The 19561-nt window shown below is 41.5% G+C and overlaps 1 protein-coding gene across 3 annotated transcripts in view; it reads left to right on the forward strand.

Annotated features, from left to right (window-relative positions):
• NIM1K (NIM1 serine/threonine protein kinase) overlaps nucleotides 1-19561 on the forward strand; it is a 112425-nt gene that overhangs the window by 51795 nt on the left and 41069 nt on the right. For all 3 annotated transcript variants that reach the window (XM_025388591.1, XM_025388594.1, XM_025388593.1), the window contains one exon: nucleotides 605-1603. In XM_025388591.1, the coding sequence (XP_025244376.1) occupies nucleotides 1312-1603 (292 nt within the window). In that variant the 5' untranslated portion in view covers nucleotides 605-1311. The remainder of the gene's footprint in view (nucleotides 1-604; nucleotides 1604-19561) is intronic.

Below are 19561 nucleotides of genomic sequence, written 5' to 3' on the forward strand. Positions count from 1 at the left end.
TCTTATCACCAGCAATGCTGTAAACCCTCCTTTTCCACATCTTCAAAATAAGGTGCTGGGCCTAGACACTGACACCTGCTCAGAAAAATTCAAAAAGTAAATGTAGGAGGAAAAATCAGCCTTTATCATAGAATGACATAGAAGGAAAGAATGGAAGCAACTAGTATAGGACAGGTTGTACAAGAACAGAAAGTAGTAAAGGAGATAAAATATTACTATTTGAATACATATGAGAAATTTTGAAAACAAATAGTAATCCAGAATCTTTGTCATCACTACTATCATATTACTTTTAAAATTTGGTTTTAAAGCAACACAAGGCAATATGCATATTTTCTTAAACTTTAAGAAATAGAAAAATTGTTTTGCTGGAAATATGTACAGACCCTAGGGGCTTTTCTAAAATGTAGGTTGAGAGGTATGTGTATATACTCTTTTCTTCTTACTAGATCACGTGTAATCAAGCATCTACTACTGATATGAGTCATAACTTAAATTTGTGGAGTACTTTTAGATCAATGCTTACAAAGCAGTTTCACATTCATTATAAATCCTGTACAGTACATTAGCATAGGCTAATAATTTTCTTACTCTTTATTCTTAGGTTGAACCAGCCAAATTTTCGAGACAGCTCACGGCTTAGAGGAAGGCTCATCTAAATAAAGGCCAGCTAAAGTGACATTGCAGGGATTAAATCCTTCTCTGGCTGCCTATGTGACCAGAAGGCTTATTTGCAAGTTTCTTCTTTCCCGGGGTTCAGATTATTAGGTCTCCAGGGCCCTGCGGCTTGACAGCAAGAGAAGCACGAAATGAAGGTCAGAGATGAGCTCCCGCAGCGGGGTCTTGAGGTCCTCCCAGGGGCATTTACACACCAGAGTGCAAGATTCTCTGGCCTTCAAGGGGAATAGCAAACAGAAGCCTTTGTCCTGGGGCACAACCACCTACCACAAAGCATCAGACTCCACGTCTGGCCGGAAAGTTCCTGGAGTCCCATCAGGGCAGTGGGTATGTAACGTGTGCCTAATTGTACAGCTAGAGCTTGCAAGTTCAATGTGAGGGAAGGTGGGAAATGACTCGAGTGAGGTGAGCAGCTCCTGACTGGGCTGGGCAGACTCAGCTACCACGTTCACTGCCCTCCTCTCACTAAACCCGAGAGGGCGGCTGCTCAGCTCTCAAGAAAACTCTCTTGAACCCTGGGCACCTGCTGTCCTCAGTTGGCATCTCCCACCCTCTGAGCCTCTTCTGCTCCTGCACAACCTGCCCTTGATCGGTGGCTCTTTGCTGAGATGGAGACGTGAGCCCCCGTGGACGATGACTGCAGTGTATACAAATGGAGGCGGCCTGGTGAACCCCCACTATGCCCGGTGGGATCCGCGCGACAGCGTAGAAAGTGGCTGTCAGGCCGAGAGCAGCAAGGAGGGCGAGGAAGGACAGCCCCGCCAGCTGACGCCCTTCGAGAAACTGACACAGGACATGTCCCAAGATGAGAAGGTGGTGAGGGAGATCACTCTGGGGAAACGGATAGGCTTCTACCGAATTCGAGGGGAAATCGGAAGTGGCAACTTCTCCCAAGTGAAGCTCGGGATTCACTCCCTAACCAAAGGTAGGATCCGACTTCCCAAGGGTCATCCCTGGCAGTATTGGGACCTAGTGTAGGCGCAGGGTTAGGTGGCCAGGGCTAAAGAAGCAAGTAAAGTGACCTCAGCGGAGCCCCTGCAAGGCTCACATCCTGTGCCAGCCGCCTTCTGTGGTCTTCTCAGTTAATTTCCACAGTAAACATGTGAGGTCAATATTTTTTTTCCATTTTGCAGATAGAGAAACTGAGATCCAAAGAAGGTAAATGTATCTTCAGTTCAATCATAGAGGTTTTTGACTCCAAACACCCTTCCACCATACCATGCATATAAACCCACTCAAACATGAGAAGAATCTCTCCTCTCTGGTGAGGCCTTCGAGAAGTGGAGTGGAGTATGGCTTGGAAACAAGCCACCTCATCTCCCAAGCCCATATTTATAGTTTCCATTTATATTTGTGTCTCAGTGACAATGGCACAGTGCAGCACAGGAGACCCTCCGGATGGGCATTGTCTCTGGAGAGCGGGGTCCAGTTTCCCTTCCATTCAGAGGCTGCTACTTCTGTCATATTTGAGAAAAAGGGATTTGATCTCAGGACCTTTTCTGTTCAGTCCACCCTGTCCTAGCTCTCATTGTTTGGCTCCTCACTCCACATTTGCTTGGCTACCGGACACTCTGAGATTCTGGACTAGCAGTGCCCAGCACTTTGGCCTCAGGGAGAAACCATATGGAGAGCCCAGCACCCTTCTGCTGCTCCGACCCCACTGTGGGCACTTCCCCAACTTAGCAGAGTCTGGGGATTATCATAAGGGACTTACAAGACGGAAAAAGAACACTTTATGACTTGGCATAATTTACTGAGTCCTAAAACCCATGGACTCTACCGTCTCCCGAGAGTCCCTGATTGACATTTTCTCTGCTTGGACTCAGTCAGCCACCATGTCTCCAAAGCCTCTCTTTTCTTATATTAGAGTTGTCTTTTGCTTCCTTTTCTTCTCCAACCCCCAATCCCATGCCCCTCCAATCCCTTTGGTTGGCCTTTATAGAAAAAGCTCCACACACATGTGTGCATACATGTACCTCCCCCCGGCAACTGACCCACACACTCCCAAGTCACTGGAGTTTCACATCTTCTGTACTCTTGTTCTGAAGCCTGTATATCTGGGTTCATGTCTTCACATCTTGGCTACTCTACTTACTCATCTGGGTAAATTACAGTACTTGTCTGAGCCTTAGATACCTCACTTATAAAATGCAGCCAATAACCGTGCTTACTTCATAGGGTATCATAAGGATTAATAAGTGCTCAACAAATGTTAGTTAGTGGCATCATTTTGCAGTTGCTTAATAAGCCTTGCCTTGCCTTTGTGCAACCGAAGATCAACTAAAGTATCTTTATCGGAAGTTCATTCCTGCCCATCCCAATACACAAACTGAGATCAATGCAGCTGCCATGCTCTACAGCCATAGTTTTCAACTGACTGCACATTAGAATTACCTGGAAAGGTTTAAAAGAGAATTAGTGCCCAGAACTCACCCTCAGAGCTTCTGATGTGATTGGTCTGGAGTGGGACTGGGCATGGGTAGTATTTGAAAACTCTCCAGGTGATTCTAACTAACATGTAGCACTAAGAAATACTTGCCTACAGCAACACATACTGCAGACAACTTTTAAAATAGTACTTTCTTGGTAGTTGCCACAAATGGATAATCCAAGTATTATTTGTATTTCAAAATCATCATGAGGTATTGTGTCAGGTTTCCATGCCATGTTTAACTTTCAAATTTCATTTCACTTGAGAGAATATTCATTTATTATTCATTTAGGTGAACAATAGAAGCACTATATTAGGCCTTGGGGGATATAAAGATGAAATAGATACAGCCTTCATCCTCCAGGATAAGGGAAAAGAAGAGGTGTACAAATAAGTATAATACAAACCAGAATTCGAAAAACATAGAAGAGAAAAGCTATGAACTTAAAGGAAGGAAAGAGACTCTTCCACCTTAGGAATACAGTGAAAGGCTTTAAGTGAAGATCAAATTTGAGCTACACCTCAATGAAGGATAAGATTTTGGACAGGCAGTGACTATAGGACAGAGGAGGGTTAGGGGTTAGCTAGAGGAGAATGTGAACAAATGCATTAATGTAGGGAAATGACATATATAGTACAGTTACCCTAACAGTAGGGGAAGTAGGGTAAAGGGCTGGAAAACTTAGCTGTGGCTGAATCATAGTGGACTTTGAACATTATCCAAGGATTTTGGATTGTTTTTCTTACAATGAAGACTTTAAAATTTTTGTGATTAGAATTGGGCTTTTGGAAGGTTAACCATATAGTGATGAGAATGAAGGCTGAAAAACAAGAGATGCAGGAGACAGGGAGCTATCAGGAATCTGTGGTGATGGTCCAGCCACAGGGAAGAATATCCTGAGCTAGGTGAATGTCAGTCAAAATAGAAAAGAGGAAGGAGCTGGCCATGCCAAAGAGAAGAATCTGGAGGATTGGTGTGTTAGTCAGTGTTTTCCAGAGAAACAGTACCAACAGAAAAGAGGGAGAGCGGGGGGGGGGGGGGGGGGGGGAGAGAGAGAGAGAGAGAAAGAGAGATTAAGAGAGAGAGAGAGATTGAGAGAGAGAGAGACATTTACAAGGAACTGGCTCACACAATTATGGAGACTGCCCCCAAGATCCACAGTCAGCAAGCTGGAGGCGCAGGAGAGCCAGAGGTGTAAGTTCCAGTCTGAAAACCAACAGACTCAAGACCCAGGAAGAGTCACGTTCAGCTTGAGTCTGAAGGCCGAAAAAGACCAATGTCCCAGGTAAAGGCAGTGAGGCAGAGGCAGTTCCCACTTACTCAGTCTTTTTCTTTTCTAAATTAATTGTTTAATTAATTATTTTTGAGACTGAGTCTTGCTTAGGCTGGAGTGCCTATCCTCCACCTCCCAGGTTCAAGTGATTCTCCTGCCTCATCCTGAGTAGCTGGGATTACAGACATGAGCCACCTTGCCCAGCTAATTTTATTATTATTAATTTATTTATTTATTTGAGACAGAGTCTTGCTCTGTTGCCCAGGCTGGAGTGCAGTGGCGAGATCTTGGGTCACTGCAAGCTGTGCCTCCCAGGTTCACGCCATTCTCCTGCCTCAGCCTCACGAGGAGCTGGGACTACAGGCGCCCACCACGACGCCCGGCTCATTTTTTGTATTTTTAGTAGAGACGGGGTTTCACCGTGTTAGCCAGGATGGTCTCAATTGCCTGACCTCGTGATCTGCCCGCCTCGGCCTCCCAAAGTGCTGGGATTACAGGCGAGCCACCGTGCCGGGCCCTTACTTAGTCTTTTTGTTCTATTCAGGTCTTCAACTGAGAAAACACCTGCACAGACACACCCATAATAATGTTTAACGAAATGTCTGGGCACTACGTGGTCCAGTCAATTTGACACATAAAATAAACCATCACAGTTGGTAACTGATTGGATGTAGAACTGAAGATGGAAGGATGGAAGAAGGCAATGACCTTGCTTTAGTTGACTGTGTGAACCAAACCAAGGGTGATGCCTTTAATAGGAATAGGAGAGAGAGCAGATTTGGGAGGGAAAAAGATGACTGAAAACAGACATCCAGAAGGAGCTTCCTACTGGGCATGCTGCAGTCGTGGACATGGGCATGAGGTCAGAACAGGATTTGCATTAAGATGATTGTGGAAATGGATGCAATCACTGAAGGAGACTGTGGAGAAGGGTGACGAGCAAACTTTTTACACTTAGTAGCTAGTTCTACATCCTAGTTGACATTTTATGTATGGATTTTTGTTTTTGGTTTTGTGTGTTTTTTTTTTTTTTGAGACGGAATCTGGCTCTGTCGCCCCTGCTGGAGTGCATATACGAGCAATCTCAGCTCACTGCAAGCTCTGCCTCCCAGATTCACGCCATTCTCCTGCCTCAGCCTCCTGAGGAGCTGGGACTACAGGCACCCACCACCACGCCCGGCTAATTTTTTGTATTTTTAGCAGAGACGGGGTTTCACCATGTTAGCCAGGATGGTCTCGATCTCCTGACCTCGTGATCTGCCCACCTCGGCCTCCCAAAGTGTTGGGATTACAGGGGTGAGCCACCGCCCCCGGCCGGATTAGTTTTAAATATGCTAATGGAATAATTCACTGTTGCTTCATGAACACTATGATTTTTCAATGTCATTAAATATAGATATTTTTCGATATCTGTATATATGTGTATATATTATCCATGTATGTGTATTTATTATCTATACTCTCCTCTTTTAAAGAGGACATATTGTTTCACATATAGCTGCAGCATAAATTCTTTAACTTAGCCACTATTGGTTAACATTTGGACCATTTCTAAAGTTTTGCTGTTAGTTATAATGCTACAGAGATTATTCTTTTCTATACTTCTTTGCATATACATATGTTTTCTCTCAGCATACATTCCTAGAAGTTAGCTGTCTTGGTCAGAGGGCATGCATTGAAAAATTTTAACACATAACACCCAAAGAGCAGCTTTTGAATCCTTACTCATAGAGTACATCTATCTGCAATTCAAATCTCATACGGACTAATGTTGCTTTTCAGTAGTCTAGAGCCAGCATGAAAGACAAAAGATAAAACACATAGGGCGATGAAAGGCCAAAAATCGAGACAGAAGATGTGATTTGGAAGGTTACAAGAGAAGTTGGATAAAGCCAAACAAGGAGAGTAATTTAGAAAAAAGTGTCCAATGCTGCAGAAGGGTCACAGAGCTACAGTCTGAGCAACGGCTACTGCACAAGTGTGGGTTCAGATGTTAGATTCCAATAGAAGGGAAGCAGGATGGGACAGTAGGAAAAGCGTGGACTTGGGGACCAGACAAATTTATCTGCAATACTCATTCAGTAACTTATAGGCTTCTCACTCTAGGCATATTAATCTCTTTGGTCCTCAGTTGCCTCAGCTGTAAAATAGAGATAATGGTTTTTAGAATTGTTGGGGAAATTGGAAATAATGTATGTGAAGTACATGACATATATACCACATATATACCACTCAAAATGGTAGCTGTCATTGCTATAGCTTTACTTTTTAATTAAACTTATTTCAAAGGGTATTTAATGTTATTACAATAACAAAAAAACCAGTATCACTTACTATTAATAGAAGGTGATGGTAAAAATAAATATAATGCAAACAAATTAAAAAATATTAAAGGAAATTTACCAAGTAACAAAGTAATTTTTAAAACATGCTAACAATCAATCTCAGACTTTCTCTTTGCCTTAATTAGGAGAATTAGAGGAGAGCTGAAATGGGAATCCTGTTTTAATGCTGTGATTCAGTGCTATTTAAGGCTGTTTCCATGCCCTAAAATCATTTCAGTCTCGTGAGTCTTAAAGGTTCCACTTTGGGAAGCACTGACATCATCTAGTTCTCCCATGTTTTACAAACGAGGAAATGGAGACTCAGAAGAGGCTGTCCCAAGGTTTAGAACCTGTTCACAGGAACTCACATGGAAGGAGGTGTATTGAGTACAGGGGAATTCTATGTACCCACAGCAGGGAAGTAGGGCTGGGTCTTAAAATGATATTCTTTCGATCTTCACTTTCTCTGGGGCTGTGTGCTTTCTCATTTCTACTTTTCTTGATGAATTTGTTCCATCCTTGTACCTCTTTCTGCAAAATGGTTTTCCACACTTAATTATCAGAAGGTATATATGGCCAAAAATGATTGTTGCCAGTCCCACAGCTACATAAACTCTCAGCGTTATTGACCATCTCCATCCCATGTGTTTCATTCTGTTTCAGTTCAAATTTTAAAGAGATATATATACTTGATTACTAGCTAGTTGACGAGGAGCTACCTTTGAGTCAAGGGCATGCCCATGTCAGTGAGCTGTAGCCCTTTGAGTCACGTGGGCCACTACTGTCTCAGCAGAGCCAAAGGTCCAAAGAAGTGTCTCTGAGAAGGGAGAAAATTGACAGACATATCCACCATAGAGACATTAGCTAGCTAAGCCGAGAAGTTTCTACAAGCTGAAACAGTGTCCAATTCTGTAGACAGGATATTATGTGAAAGGACAGAAAAAAAGGTGGAATAATAATTGGTGTTTATATACTGACTTCTCGGGTTCCAAAGACTTCTTGTCTGTTGTATTACAAAATTAACTTCATACTTGTCCCCATGAGTTTCAGAGAGCATGGCATTTTCCTGCTGTATGGGTGTGAGTGGGTGCCTTGTGTGGCCTCACTGACATGCCCTCCTTACACCTAACCTGCTACAGACTAGCTCTGTTTTCAAAGAGACAGTCTCGTGGCCGGGCGCGGTGGCTCAAGCCTGTAATCCCAGCACTTTGGGAGGCCGAGGCGGGTGGATCACAAGGTCAGGAGATCGAGACTATCCTGGCTAACATGGTGAAACCCCGTCTCTACTAAAAATACAAAAACCTAGCCGGGCGCGGTAGCGGGCGCCTGTAGTCCCAGCTACTTGGGAAGCTGAGGCGGGAGAATGGCGTGAACCCGGGGGGCGGAGCTTGCAGTGAGCCGAGATCGCGCCACTGCACTCCAGCCTGGGAGACACAGTGAGACTCCGTCTCAAAAAAAAAAAAAAAAAACAAAAAAAAACAAAAAAAAGAGACAGTCTCACCCGCTGGTTCTGGGACAGTGTGTGCAAAAAGGGCAGGAAAATAGCGGTTTGTACATATATGGCCCCTCACCAAACCAACTTGCCCAGAATTGTCATCAGCTTTTCTAGGAATATAAGGACAGTTTGAATAAGATAATAGAGGAGATTCCCAGGAAAGCAGACAGTTTCAATGCCAGGAGCAGCTCCCAGGACAGTAGTCTAAAAAGTTAAAAAAAAAAAAAAAAAGAAATACAAATCACCAAGTACTCTGGATCTCTACAACGGAGGCTCCAATATGGGTCCCTGCTGGCCGGGGTTTATTTTTATAGCTCACAGTTTGGAATTCCCTTGTGCTCTCCAAGCTGATAGGGAAGGTAGAGAGTCATCATGAGCCCCCTTTTAGGTTGATTAGAAATTTCTCATAAGAGATGATGCACTTGGCTTCTGAATATTTTATGTCCCATCTGTTGTTACAAACAAAAGAAGTGGCAGTGGATGTGGGTGCTTTTTTTCTGTTGCTGCCCTTCCGACTTCTTCCTTCTGTTACTCTAGTCTCATGTTTCTAGGACCCTTTCTTCCTCCCACTTTACTTATCTATTTATCTATTAATTCATTCTTTCCTTCCTTCCTTTTTTTGTTTTCTTTTGAGGAAGAGTTTTGCTTCGTTGCCCAGGCTGGAGTGCAGTGATGCGATCAAAGCTTACTGCTGCCTTGGACTCCTGGGCTCAAGAGACTCACCCACCTCAGCCTCCCAAAGCACTGGGATTACAGTGTGAGACACCGTGACTGGCCTTCATTCCTTTATATATATATATGTGTGTGTTTATGTATATATATGTTTATGTGTATATATCTGTTTATGTATATATATAGTTTAATGGAAGTAGACAGGAAACAATTGATAGGTACTGTCCACAGTAAGGCAGCAAGAATGTGCTTACCTGTGCCCAGTGAATCCAGGAAGGGTCTATTGAGCAGGAAAGGCTTGCGATGGGTCTCGAGGTCTGAGGAGCAATTTCACAGGAGAAGGGGGAATGAGAACTCCAGAAAGAGAGATAGGGTGTAAAGTACATAGAAGCATGAACCAGTGTGGGGAGTATTTGGAGATTTAAAAGTAATTCAGCAAAGCTAGAGCATGAGGTGCACCCACAGAGTCATGGGAAAGAGATAAGGTGGTTGGGGCTTGATCATGGAAAATCTTCTTGGATATCTGGATTTTTCATTTAGGTATTGGAAAGCTATTGAAGAGCTTTTTTTTTTTCTTTCTTTTTTCTTTTTTTTTTTTTTTTTTGAGATGGAGTCTTGTCCTGTCACCCAGGCTGGAGTGCAATGGCATGATCTCGGTTCACTGCAACTCCGCCTCCCAGGTTCAAGCAATTCTCCTGCCTCAGTCTCCCGAGTAGCTGAGATTACAGGCACACGCCACCACAGTTGGCAAATTTTTTTTTGTATCTTTAGTAGAGATGGGGTTTCACCATGTTGATGAGGCTGGCCTCGAACTCCTGACCTCGTGATCTGCCCACCTCTCCCAAAGTGCTGGGATTACAGGTGTGAGCCACTGCACCCAGTCGTTGGGGAGCTTTAAGCAAGCCATCAATGCAAGTGATTCATATAATTTTATTTCAGTGCGGAATGTGAATTGGAGAGTAAGGAGAGTCAAGGAAGTCAGAAAAAAATGTTAGTCAAATGATCCAGATGGATGATGATGTTCATCTCAACTAAGGAGAAGTGGCAGTGAGAACGGAGAGAAGGGGATGCATTTGAAAAATGTCTTAGGATATTGGAAAACCTTGTGATCAATGGCATGGGTGAGAGCAGCAGGGGACATAGGAGAGGAAGAATTGATGATGACTCCCAGTTTCCAGTTTTAGTGCCTTACCAGTAAATAATTACAGGAGAAGTGGATTTGAGAGTAAATTTTTGGAAGCACTGACCTGGAGGTGTATGGAATTCATGAAATGAATGGGTCTAGCAGCTTTATTGGAGCCCAAGGGAAAGTATGATATGTAAAGATTTGCGGCTTAACAAACTCTGGGATGTAGTGAAAATCTTGGGAGTCCTAGTTACAAGCTCCTTGGTGTCAGATGTTTTATCACATTGATCCTTAAAGTTCCTCCATGTGTGTTATAAATAATAAACCCTCAACAAATATTTGGTGATTAAGTTAGTATAACTTCTCATGAAAAGCCAGGAGTGGTGGAGGAAGAAATTTTCGAGGGAGCAATGCATAGCAGCACCTTCTGGTAGGTGCTGTATGCTATGATCTCCCTGGAGGACAGGGCTGGAACACGAACTCAGTCTGTAGCAGAGCTGCATAAAGATAGCCCAATGGTTTTGTCTTGTTTTGCTTTTTCTAGAGATGAAGTCTCAACTATGGTTGTCCAGGCTGTTCAAGAACTTCTGGGCTCAAGCAATCCTCCTGCCTCAGTTTCCTAAGTAGCATGGGGGACAGCTATGCACCACTGCACCTGGCTGCTCACTGGTTTTAAAAAAGTGATTCTCCCCTCTTGAATACGTTCTTTAAAACAGCAATTTGAAATTGTATTTTCTTACTTTAAAAATGGTTAGTGATTTTGGGAATTCACCCTAAAAATAAATCATATATTGGAAATACTATAACCAAAAAAATGTTCATTGTTGTGTTATTTATAGTGTTGAGAACTAGTAATACCTTATGGGATCCAATGATATAGGAATGGTCAAGTAAAGCATATACACTGGACAGAAGATTCCATAGCCATGAAAAATCATGATTGTGAAGACTCTGTGGTAACATGGAAGATGGGCAGGACATGAGAGTAAGTGAAAAGCCAGGTGCAAATCGAGTGCACACTATGATGATAATACTCTGGGTTTTTCAGTGAGATTATTCATTCAACAAATACTTGTTGAGCACCTACTATGCAACAGCCACTATTCTAGGGACTGGTGATACAGCAGTGAACAAAATAGACAGCAATCTCTGTCCTTATGGAACTTACACTCTAGTGAGAGAGAAGGCAGACAAAAATAAATGTGTAAAATATTTATTGTATTATGTAGTGATAAGTGATAAGAAAGAAAAGAGGGCCAGGCGTGGTCGCTCACGCCTGTAATCCCAGCACTTTGGGAGGCCAAGGTGGGCGCATCACGAGATCAAGAGATGGAGACCATCCTGGCCAACATGGTGAAACCACGATTCTATTAAAAATACAAAAATTAGCTGGGCATGGTGGTGTGCACCTTTAGTCTCAGCTACTTGGGAGGCTGAGGCAGGAGAATCGCTTGAACCCAGTAGGGGGAGTTTGCAGTGAGCCAAGATCGTGCAACTGCATTCCAGCCTGGTGACAGAGCCAGACTCCATCTCAAAAAAAAAAAAAAAAAAAAAAAAAGAAAGAGCAGGAGGGGAGATAGAAAGCATTGAGGATGATAGTTTTTAGATAAGTTGGCCAGGATAGCCTTACTGAGAGGTGATATTTAAACTGAAAGAAATGAGGGAAATGGCTATACATGGGGAAACTCCATCAAGCAGAAGGCATAGCAGGCGTAAGAGTGCCCAGATGGGAGATGCCTGCAGTACTCTTGAAACAGCTGAGGGGAAAGGGCAGAGAGTAACAGGGAACAGATTGTGGAGGACCAAGTTTGTCAAAGTAAGGAGTTTGGCTTTTCCTGGAATTTCGCGGGAGCCATCAGAGGGAACCAGGGATTTCACAAAGGGAACCAGGGATTTCCTGGGATTTCACAGGAGCCATCCGAGGGAACCAGGGAGTGACTTGATCTGGCTTATGCTTTAACAGGATCACTCTGGCAGCTTTGTTGAAAATAGACACAGAAGGCAGAAAAGGAGAGATCAGTTAGAAGCCTATTGTATTAATCCAGGCAAGAGATAAAGGTGGTTTGAACTAGGAAGGTAGCAGTGGAATGCTGAGAAGTGGTTGGAGCTTGGCGGTATTTAAAAGGTTAAAGATAGCGAGACTTGCTAACAGATTGAAAGTGGAATATAAAAGAGAACAGTCAAATACTCAAAAGGTTAGGTAAACACAAGAACAGTTTACATTGACTGCAATGGGGAAGATTGTAGGAGAAGCAGGTTTGGGTCAGGAGAAATCAAGAGCTCAGTCTTGAGCATGTTATGTTTGACATGCCTATTACACATTTATGACACTACAGAGCAGACATTGTGAGTGCCTGCGTGTCCCCTTGGGCCTTACCATTTCAGTGCTTGCAAGACTGACTTTCAACTGCTAGTCTCTCTGTCTCTCTGCCTCTGGGCTTTCTCTAGCCACTGGAGCCTACTCTGCATGTATGGTAGCCCAGAAGTACAGAATGCACTTCCTGGTGGAGTGGCCAGCAACCACTGACTGGTAGGAGTTAATGTAAAAATACTCCAGTTCTCTCACTCTCCTAACAATGAAATTAAGGCATAACTCTTAGCAGAATTTACTGGACACTTGTTTAATAACACCCTCTATGGGCTGCCTTTCTTGTCTCACTTCCCCATTCTTCTACTAGGGTTTTCTAGGATCACCTCCCTCACAAACTGCTTGCACTTGAAGCTCTGCCTCAGAGTCTGGCTCTGGCCGAACCCAAACTAAGACAACACCCAAGTGGGCAGAGTATTTATGCGTATAGAATCACCAAGGAGGTGATTGTAGAGAAGAAGTCTGAGGACTAAGCCTTCAGGTATCTAACATTGAAAAGGAGGCTAGGGAGATGAAAAGGAGGATAAAGAGTTGAAAAGGAGGCTAGGGAGATGAAAAGGACACAGCTAAGAAGTCTTAAATGAAGTGGCGAGAAGTAGGAGAAAAGTCAGAAGTGTGGGTTGTCCTAGAAACCAAGTGAAAAAGGTAATTTTAAGAGGAAGATTGAAGCCTGAGAACTGCTCACTGATTTTATCAATTTGGAGGTCATTGGTGACCCTAAGGAGGGCATTTTTAGTAGCGTTATCTCTTGGGTTCAAGAGAAGATAATGAGGGGAGAATTGGAGACAGTAAAGTGACCAACTCTTTTCTTTTTTTTTTTTTTGAGACGGAGTCTCACTCTGTTGTCCAGAGTTGGATGGACTGCAGTGGTGTGATCTCGGCTCACTGCAAGTTCCACCTCCTGGGTTCAAGTGATTCTCCTGCCTCAGCCTCCTGAAGAGCTGGGACTACAGGTATGTGCCACCACGCCTGGCTAATTTTTTGTATTTTTAGCAGAGACAGGGTTTCACCATCTTAGCAAGGGTGGTCTTGATCTCCTGACCCGCCTTGGCCTCCCCAAGTGCTGGAATTACAGGCGTGAGACACTGCGCCTGGCCTTGACCAACTCTTTAAAGGGGTTTTACTATAAAGAGAATGAGAGAAAGAGGTCTAATGCTAGAGGGGGAAGTGGAGTCGAGAGAGGCTTTTTTGTGATTTTTTTATAACTTTTTTTTTTTTTTTTTTTAAGCCTGGCATGGTGGCACGTGCCTATAGTCCGCAGCTGTGCTGGGAGGATTGCTTGAGCCTAGGAGTTCAAATCTAGCTTGGGAAACATAGCAAGACCCTGTCTTTAAAACCAAAACGCAAACCAAAAAAACCACACACATATAACCTTTTTATGTTTAACATATATCAATACCAAAAAAGTATAAAAATCATAAGTATTCATTTCATAAGTATCCATGGGTAATATTCATTACCCATGGAAGCGCCACCAACATCAAGACAGAGAACACTTCTGGTACTCAGAGCGCTGCCCCCACCTGCTCATCATTTTCCATGCTATTCTCTACATCCTCATGTGTAACCACTATTCTGACTTCTAATACCACAGATTGCTTTTGACTGTTTTAAACTTTACATAATGGAATCATCCAATACGTATTCTTTTGTCTTACTTCAATTATCCAATTTTAAGTTTGTGACTACCATCCATACTATTTTATGTAGTTTAGATGTTTCATGCCCATTGCCATATATACACTGGCATTCATTGTATGAATGTACCACAATTTATTTATCCATTCAACTGTTGATGATGTGACTAATTTCCAGTTTGGGGCTATTATGAATAATGTTGATGTGAACATTCTAGTACAAGTCTTTTGGTAAACTTTTTTTTTTGAGGCAAGATGTTGCTTTGTCACCCAGGCTGGAATGTGTGGCACAATCACAGCTCACTGCAACCTTGACTTTCTGTATTCGAGTGATCCTCCCACCTCAGCCTCTGGAGTAGCTGGAACCACAGGGGCATGCCATTATGCCTGGCTAATTTTTTAAATGTTTTGTAGATGTGGGGTCCTGCTATGTTGCTCAGACTGGTCTCAAACTCCTGGGCTTGAGTGATCCTCTTGCCTCAGCCTCCCAGAGTGCTGGTATTACAGGTGTGAGCCACTGAGCCTGGCTTGTATGCATTTTTATTGGGGAATTTTTACTTATAAATTTTTTTCAATGACTTTTGGGGTACAAGTGGTTTTTGGTTACAAGGATGAACTGTAGACTGGTGAAATCTAAGATTTTAGTGCACCTATCACCTGAGTAGTGTACATTGTACCCAATACATAGTTTTTAATCCCTCACCCCCTCCTACCCTACTCCTTCTAAGTTTCCAAAGCCCATGCCTTTTCATACACATAGCTTAACTCTCTAAGTAAGAACACACAGTATTTGATTTTCCATTCCTGAGTTACTTCACTTGGAATAATGGTCTCCAGCTCCATCCAAGTTGCTGCAAAATACATTATTTCATTCTTTTTCATGGCTGAGTGGTATTCTATGGTATATATACCAGGTCTTCTTTACCTACTCATTGGTTGGTTGGCATTTAGGTTGGTTCCAGATCTTTGCAATTGTGAATTATGCTGCAATAAACATATGCATGCAGGTGTTTTTTGATATAATGACTTCTTTTCCTTTGGGGAGATACCCAGTAGGGGATTGTTGGATTGGTAGATCTACTTTTAGATTTAGATTTTAATTTACTTTTAGATTTTAGATTTAGAAATCTCCATTCGGTTTTCCATAGAGGCTGTACTAATTTACATTCCCACCAGCAGCGTATAAATGTTCCCTTTTCACCATATTCATGCCAACAGCTAGTGTTTTTTTGACTTTTGAATAATAATCATTCTGGCTGGGGTAAGGTGGTATCTCACTGTAGTTTTAATTTGGATTTTTGTGATGATAGTGATGTTGAGTGTTTTTCCACATGTTTGTTGACCAATTGTATGTCTTCTTTTGAGAAATATTTATTCATATCATTAGCCCACTTTTTGATGAGATCTTTTTTTGTTTGTTTGTTTGCTAATTTGTTTGAGTTCCTTGTAAATTCTGGATATTAGCTCTTTGTCAGATACATAGTTTGCAAATATTTTCTCCCATTCTGTGGGTTGTCTATTTGCTTTGATGATTAGTTTTTCTGTTGTGCAGAAGGTTTTCAGTTTAATGAGGTCTCATTTATTTATTTTTGTTTTTGTTGCATTTGCTTTTGGGGTCTTAGTCATAAATTCTTTAAGTCAATGTCCAGAAGAGATTTTTCTGTTTGTTTTTTTTTTTTTTCCTGTAATTTTTGTGGTTTCAGGTCTTAGATTTAAGTCTTTAATCCATATTGAGTTGATTTTTGTATAAAGTGAGAGGGATCCAGTTTTATTCTTCTACATGTGGCTATCCGGTTTTCCCAGCAACATTTATTAAATAGGGTGTCCTTTCCCCAATTTATGTTTTTGTATGCTTTGTTGAAGATCAGTTGGTTGTTAGTTTTAAAAAAAGAGGAAAATCTATGAGTCTTTTGAAGGAATCTTTAGGGTTTTCTAGGTATAGGATCATATCATCAGCAAACAGAGGTGGTTTGACTTTTCCCTTTTCCAATTTAGATGTCCTTTATTTCTTTCCCTTGCCTGATTGTTCTGGCTAGGACTTCCAGTACTATGTTGAATAGAAGTGATAAAAGTGGGCATTCTTGTCCTGTTCCAGTTCTCAGGGGGAATGCTTTCAGCTTTTCCCCATTCAGTATGATGTTGGCTTTGGGTTTGTGATATATGGCTTTTGTTATTTTGAGTTATGTTCCTTCTATGCCTAGTTTGTTGTCATTGTTTTTGTCATAAAGCAATGCTGGGTTTTGTCATGACATTGTTTTGTCATAGAGCAATACTGGATTTTACTGAGTGCTCTTTCTGCATCTATTAAGATGATCATATGGTTTTGTTTTTAATTCTGTTTATGTGATTTATCATATTTATTGACTTGAATATATATATATATTTTTGCAGATTTTTTTATTATTTTACTTTAAGTTCTGGGGTACATGTGCACAATGTGCAGGTTTGTTACATATGTATACATGTGCCATGTTGGTGTGCTGCACCCATTAACTCGTCATTTACATTAGGTATGTCTCCTAATGCTATCCCTCCCCCTTTCCCTCACCCCATGACAGGCTCCAGTGTGTGATGTTACCCACCCTGTGTCCAAGTGTTCTCATTGTTCAATTCCCACCTATGAGTGAGAACATACGGTGTTTGGTTTTCTGTCCTTGAGATAGTTTGCTCAGAATGATGGTTTCCAGCTTCATCCATGTCCCTACAAAGGACATGAACTCATCCTTTTCTATGACTGCATAGTATTCCATGGTGTATATGTGCCACATTTTCTTAATCCAGTCTATCATTGATGGACATTTGGGTTGGCTCCAAGTCTTTGCTATTGTGAATAGTGCCACAATAAACATATGTGTGCATGTGTCTTTATAGTAGCATGATTTATAATCCTTTGGATATATGCCCAGTAATGGGATGGTTGAGTCAAGTGGTATTTCTAGTTCTAGACCCTTGAGGAATTGCCACACTGTCTTCCACAATGGCTGAACTAGTTTACAGTCCCACCAACAGTGTAAAAGTGTTCCTATTTCTCCACATCCTCTCCAGCACCTGTTGTTTCCTGACTTTTTAATGATCACCATTCTAACTGGTGTGAGATGGTATCTCATTGTGGTTTTCATTTCCATTTCTCTGATGACCAGTGATGATGAGCATTTTTCATGTGTCTGTTGGCTGCATAAATGTCTTCTTTTGAGAAGTGTCTGTTCATATGCTTTGCCTACTTTTTAATGGGGTTGTTTGTTTTTTTTCTTGTAACTTTAAGTTCTTTGTAGATTCTGGATATTAGCCCTTTGTCAGATGAGTAGATTGCAAAAATTTTCTCCCATTCTGTAGGTTGTCTGATCACTCTGATGGTAGCTTCTTTTGCTGTGCAGAAGCTCTTTAATTAGATCTCATTTGTCAATTTTGGCTTTCGTTGCCATTGCTTTTGGTGTTTTAGACATGAAGTCCTTGCCCATGCCTATGGCCTGAATGGTATTGCCTAGGTTTTCTTCTAGGGTTTTTATGGTTTTAGGTCTAACATTTAAGTCTTTAATCTATCTCGAATTAATTTTTATATAAGGTATAAGGAAAGGATCCAGTTTCAGCTTTCTACTTATGGCTAGCCAGTTTTCCCAGTACCATTTATTAAATAGGGAATCCTTTCCCTATTTCTTGTTTTTGTCAGGTTTGTCAAAGATCAGATGGTTGTAGATGTGTGGTATTATTTCTGAGGGCTCTGTTCTGTTCCATTGGTCTATATCTCTGTTTTGGTACCAGTACCATGTTTTGGCCACTGTAGCATTGTAGTATAGTTTGAAGTCAGGTAGCATGATGCCTCCAGCTTTGTTCTTTTTGCTTAGAATTGTCTTGGCAATGCAGGCTGTCTTTTGGTTCCATACGAAGTTTAAAGTAGTTTTTTCCAATTCTGTGAAGAAAGTCATTGGTAGCTTAATGGGGATGGCATTGAATCTATAAATTACCTTGGGCAGTATGGCCATTTTCACGATATTGATTCTTCCTATCCATGAGCATGGAATGTTCTTCCATTTTTTTGTGTCCTCTTTTATTTCATTGAGCAGTGGTTTGTAGTTCTTGAAGAGGTCCTTCACATTCCTTGTATGTTGGATTCCTAAGTATTTTATTCTCGTTGAAGCAATTGTGAATGGGAGTTCACTCATGATTTGGGTCTCTGTTTATCTGTTATTGATGTATAGGAATGCTTGTGATTTTTGCATATCGATGTTGTATCCTGAGACTTTGCTGAAGTTGCTTATCAACTTAAGGAGATTTTGGGCTGAGACAATGGGGTTTTCGAAATATACAATCACGTCATCTGCAAACAGGGACAATTTGACTTCTTTTCCTAATTGAATACTCTTTATTTCCTTTCATTGCCTGATTTCCTGGCCAGAACTTCCAACACTATGTTGAATAGGAGTGGTGAGAGAGGGCATCCCTGTCTTGTGCCAGTTTTCAAAGGGAACTCTTCCAGTTTTGGCCCATTCAGTATGATATTGGCTGTGGGTTTGTCATAAGTAGCTCTTATGATTTTGAGATACGTCCTATCAGTACCTGGTTTATTGAGAGTTTCTAGGATGAAGGCTGTTGAATTTTGTTGAAGGCCTTTTTTGCGTCTATTGAGATAATCATGTGGTTTTTGTCTTTGGTTCCATTTATATGCTGGATTACATTTATTGATTTGTGTATGTTGAACCAGCCTTGCATCCCAGGGATGAAGTCAACTTAATCGTCATGGATAAGCTTTTTGATGTGCTGCTGGATTCAGTTTGTCAGTATTTTATTGAAGATTTTTTTACATCAATGTTCATCAGGGATATTGGTCTAAAATTTTCTTTCTTTGTTGTGTCTCTGCCAGGCTTTGGTATCAGGATGATGTTGGCCTCATAAAATGAGTTAGGGAATATTCGTCTTTTTCTATTGATTGGAATAGTTTCAGAAGGAATGGTATCAGCTCCCCTTTGTACCTCTGGTAGAATTTGGCTGTGAATCTGTCTGGTCCTGGACTTTTTTTGGTTGTTAGGCAATTAATTATTGCCTCAATTTCAGAGCCTGTTACTGGTCTATTCAAGGATTCAACTTCTTCCTGGTTTAGTCTTGGGAGGGGGTATGTGTCCAGAAATGTATCATTTTCTTCCAGATTTTGTAGTTTATTTGCGTAGAGGTGTTTATAGTATTCTCTGATGGTGGATTCTATTTCTGAGGGATCGGTGGTGATATCCCATTTATCATTTTTTATTGCATGTATTTGATTCTTCTCTCTTTTGTTATTTGTCTTGCTAGTAGTCTATCAATTTTGTTGATCTTTTCAAAAAACCGGCTCCTGGATTCATTGATTTTTGATTTTTAAAGTTTTTTTTGCATCTCTATCTCCTTCACTGCTGCTCTGATCTTAGTTATTTCTTGCCTTCTGCTAACTTTTGAATGTGTTTGCTCTTGCTTCTCTAGTTCTTTTAATTGTGATGTTAGGGTGTCAGTTTTAGATCTTTCCTGCTTTCTCTTGTGGGCATTTAGTGCTATAAATTTCCCTCTACACACTGCTTTAAATGTGTCCCA

Source organism: Theropithecus gelada, chromosome 6 (assembly GCF_003255815.1).
Source record: "Theropithecus gelada isolate Dixy chromosome 6, Tgel_1.0, whole genome shotgun sequence".
NCBI classification, from domain to species: Eukaryota; Metazoa; Chordata; class Mammalia; order Primates; family Cercopithecidae; genus Theropithecus; species Theropithecus gelada.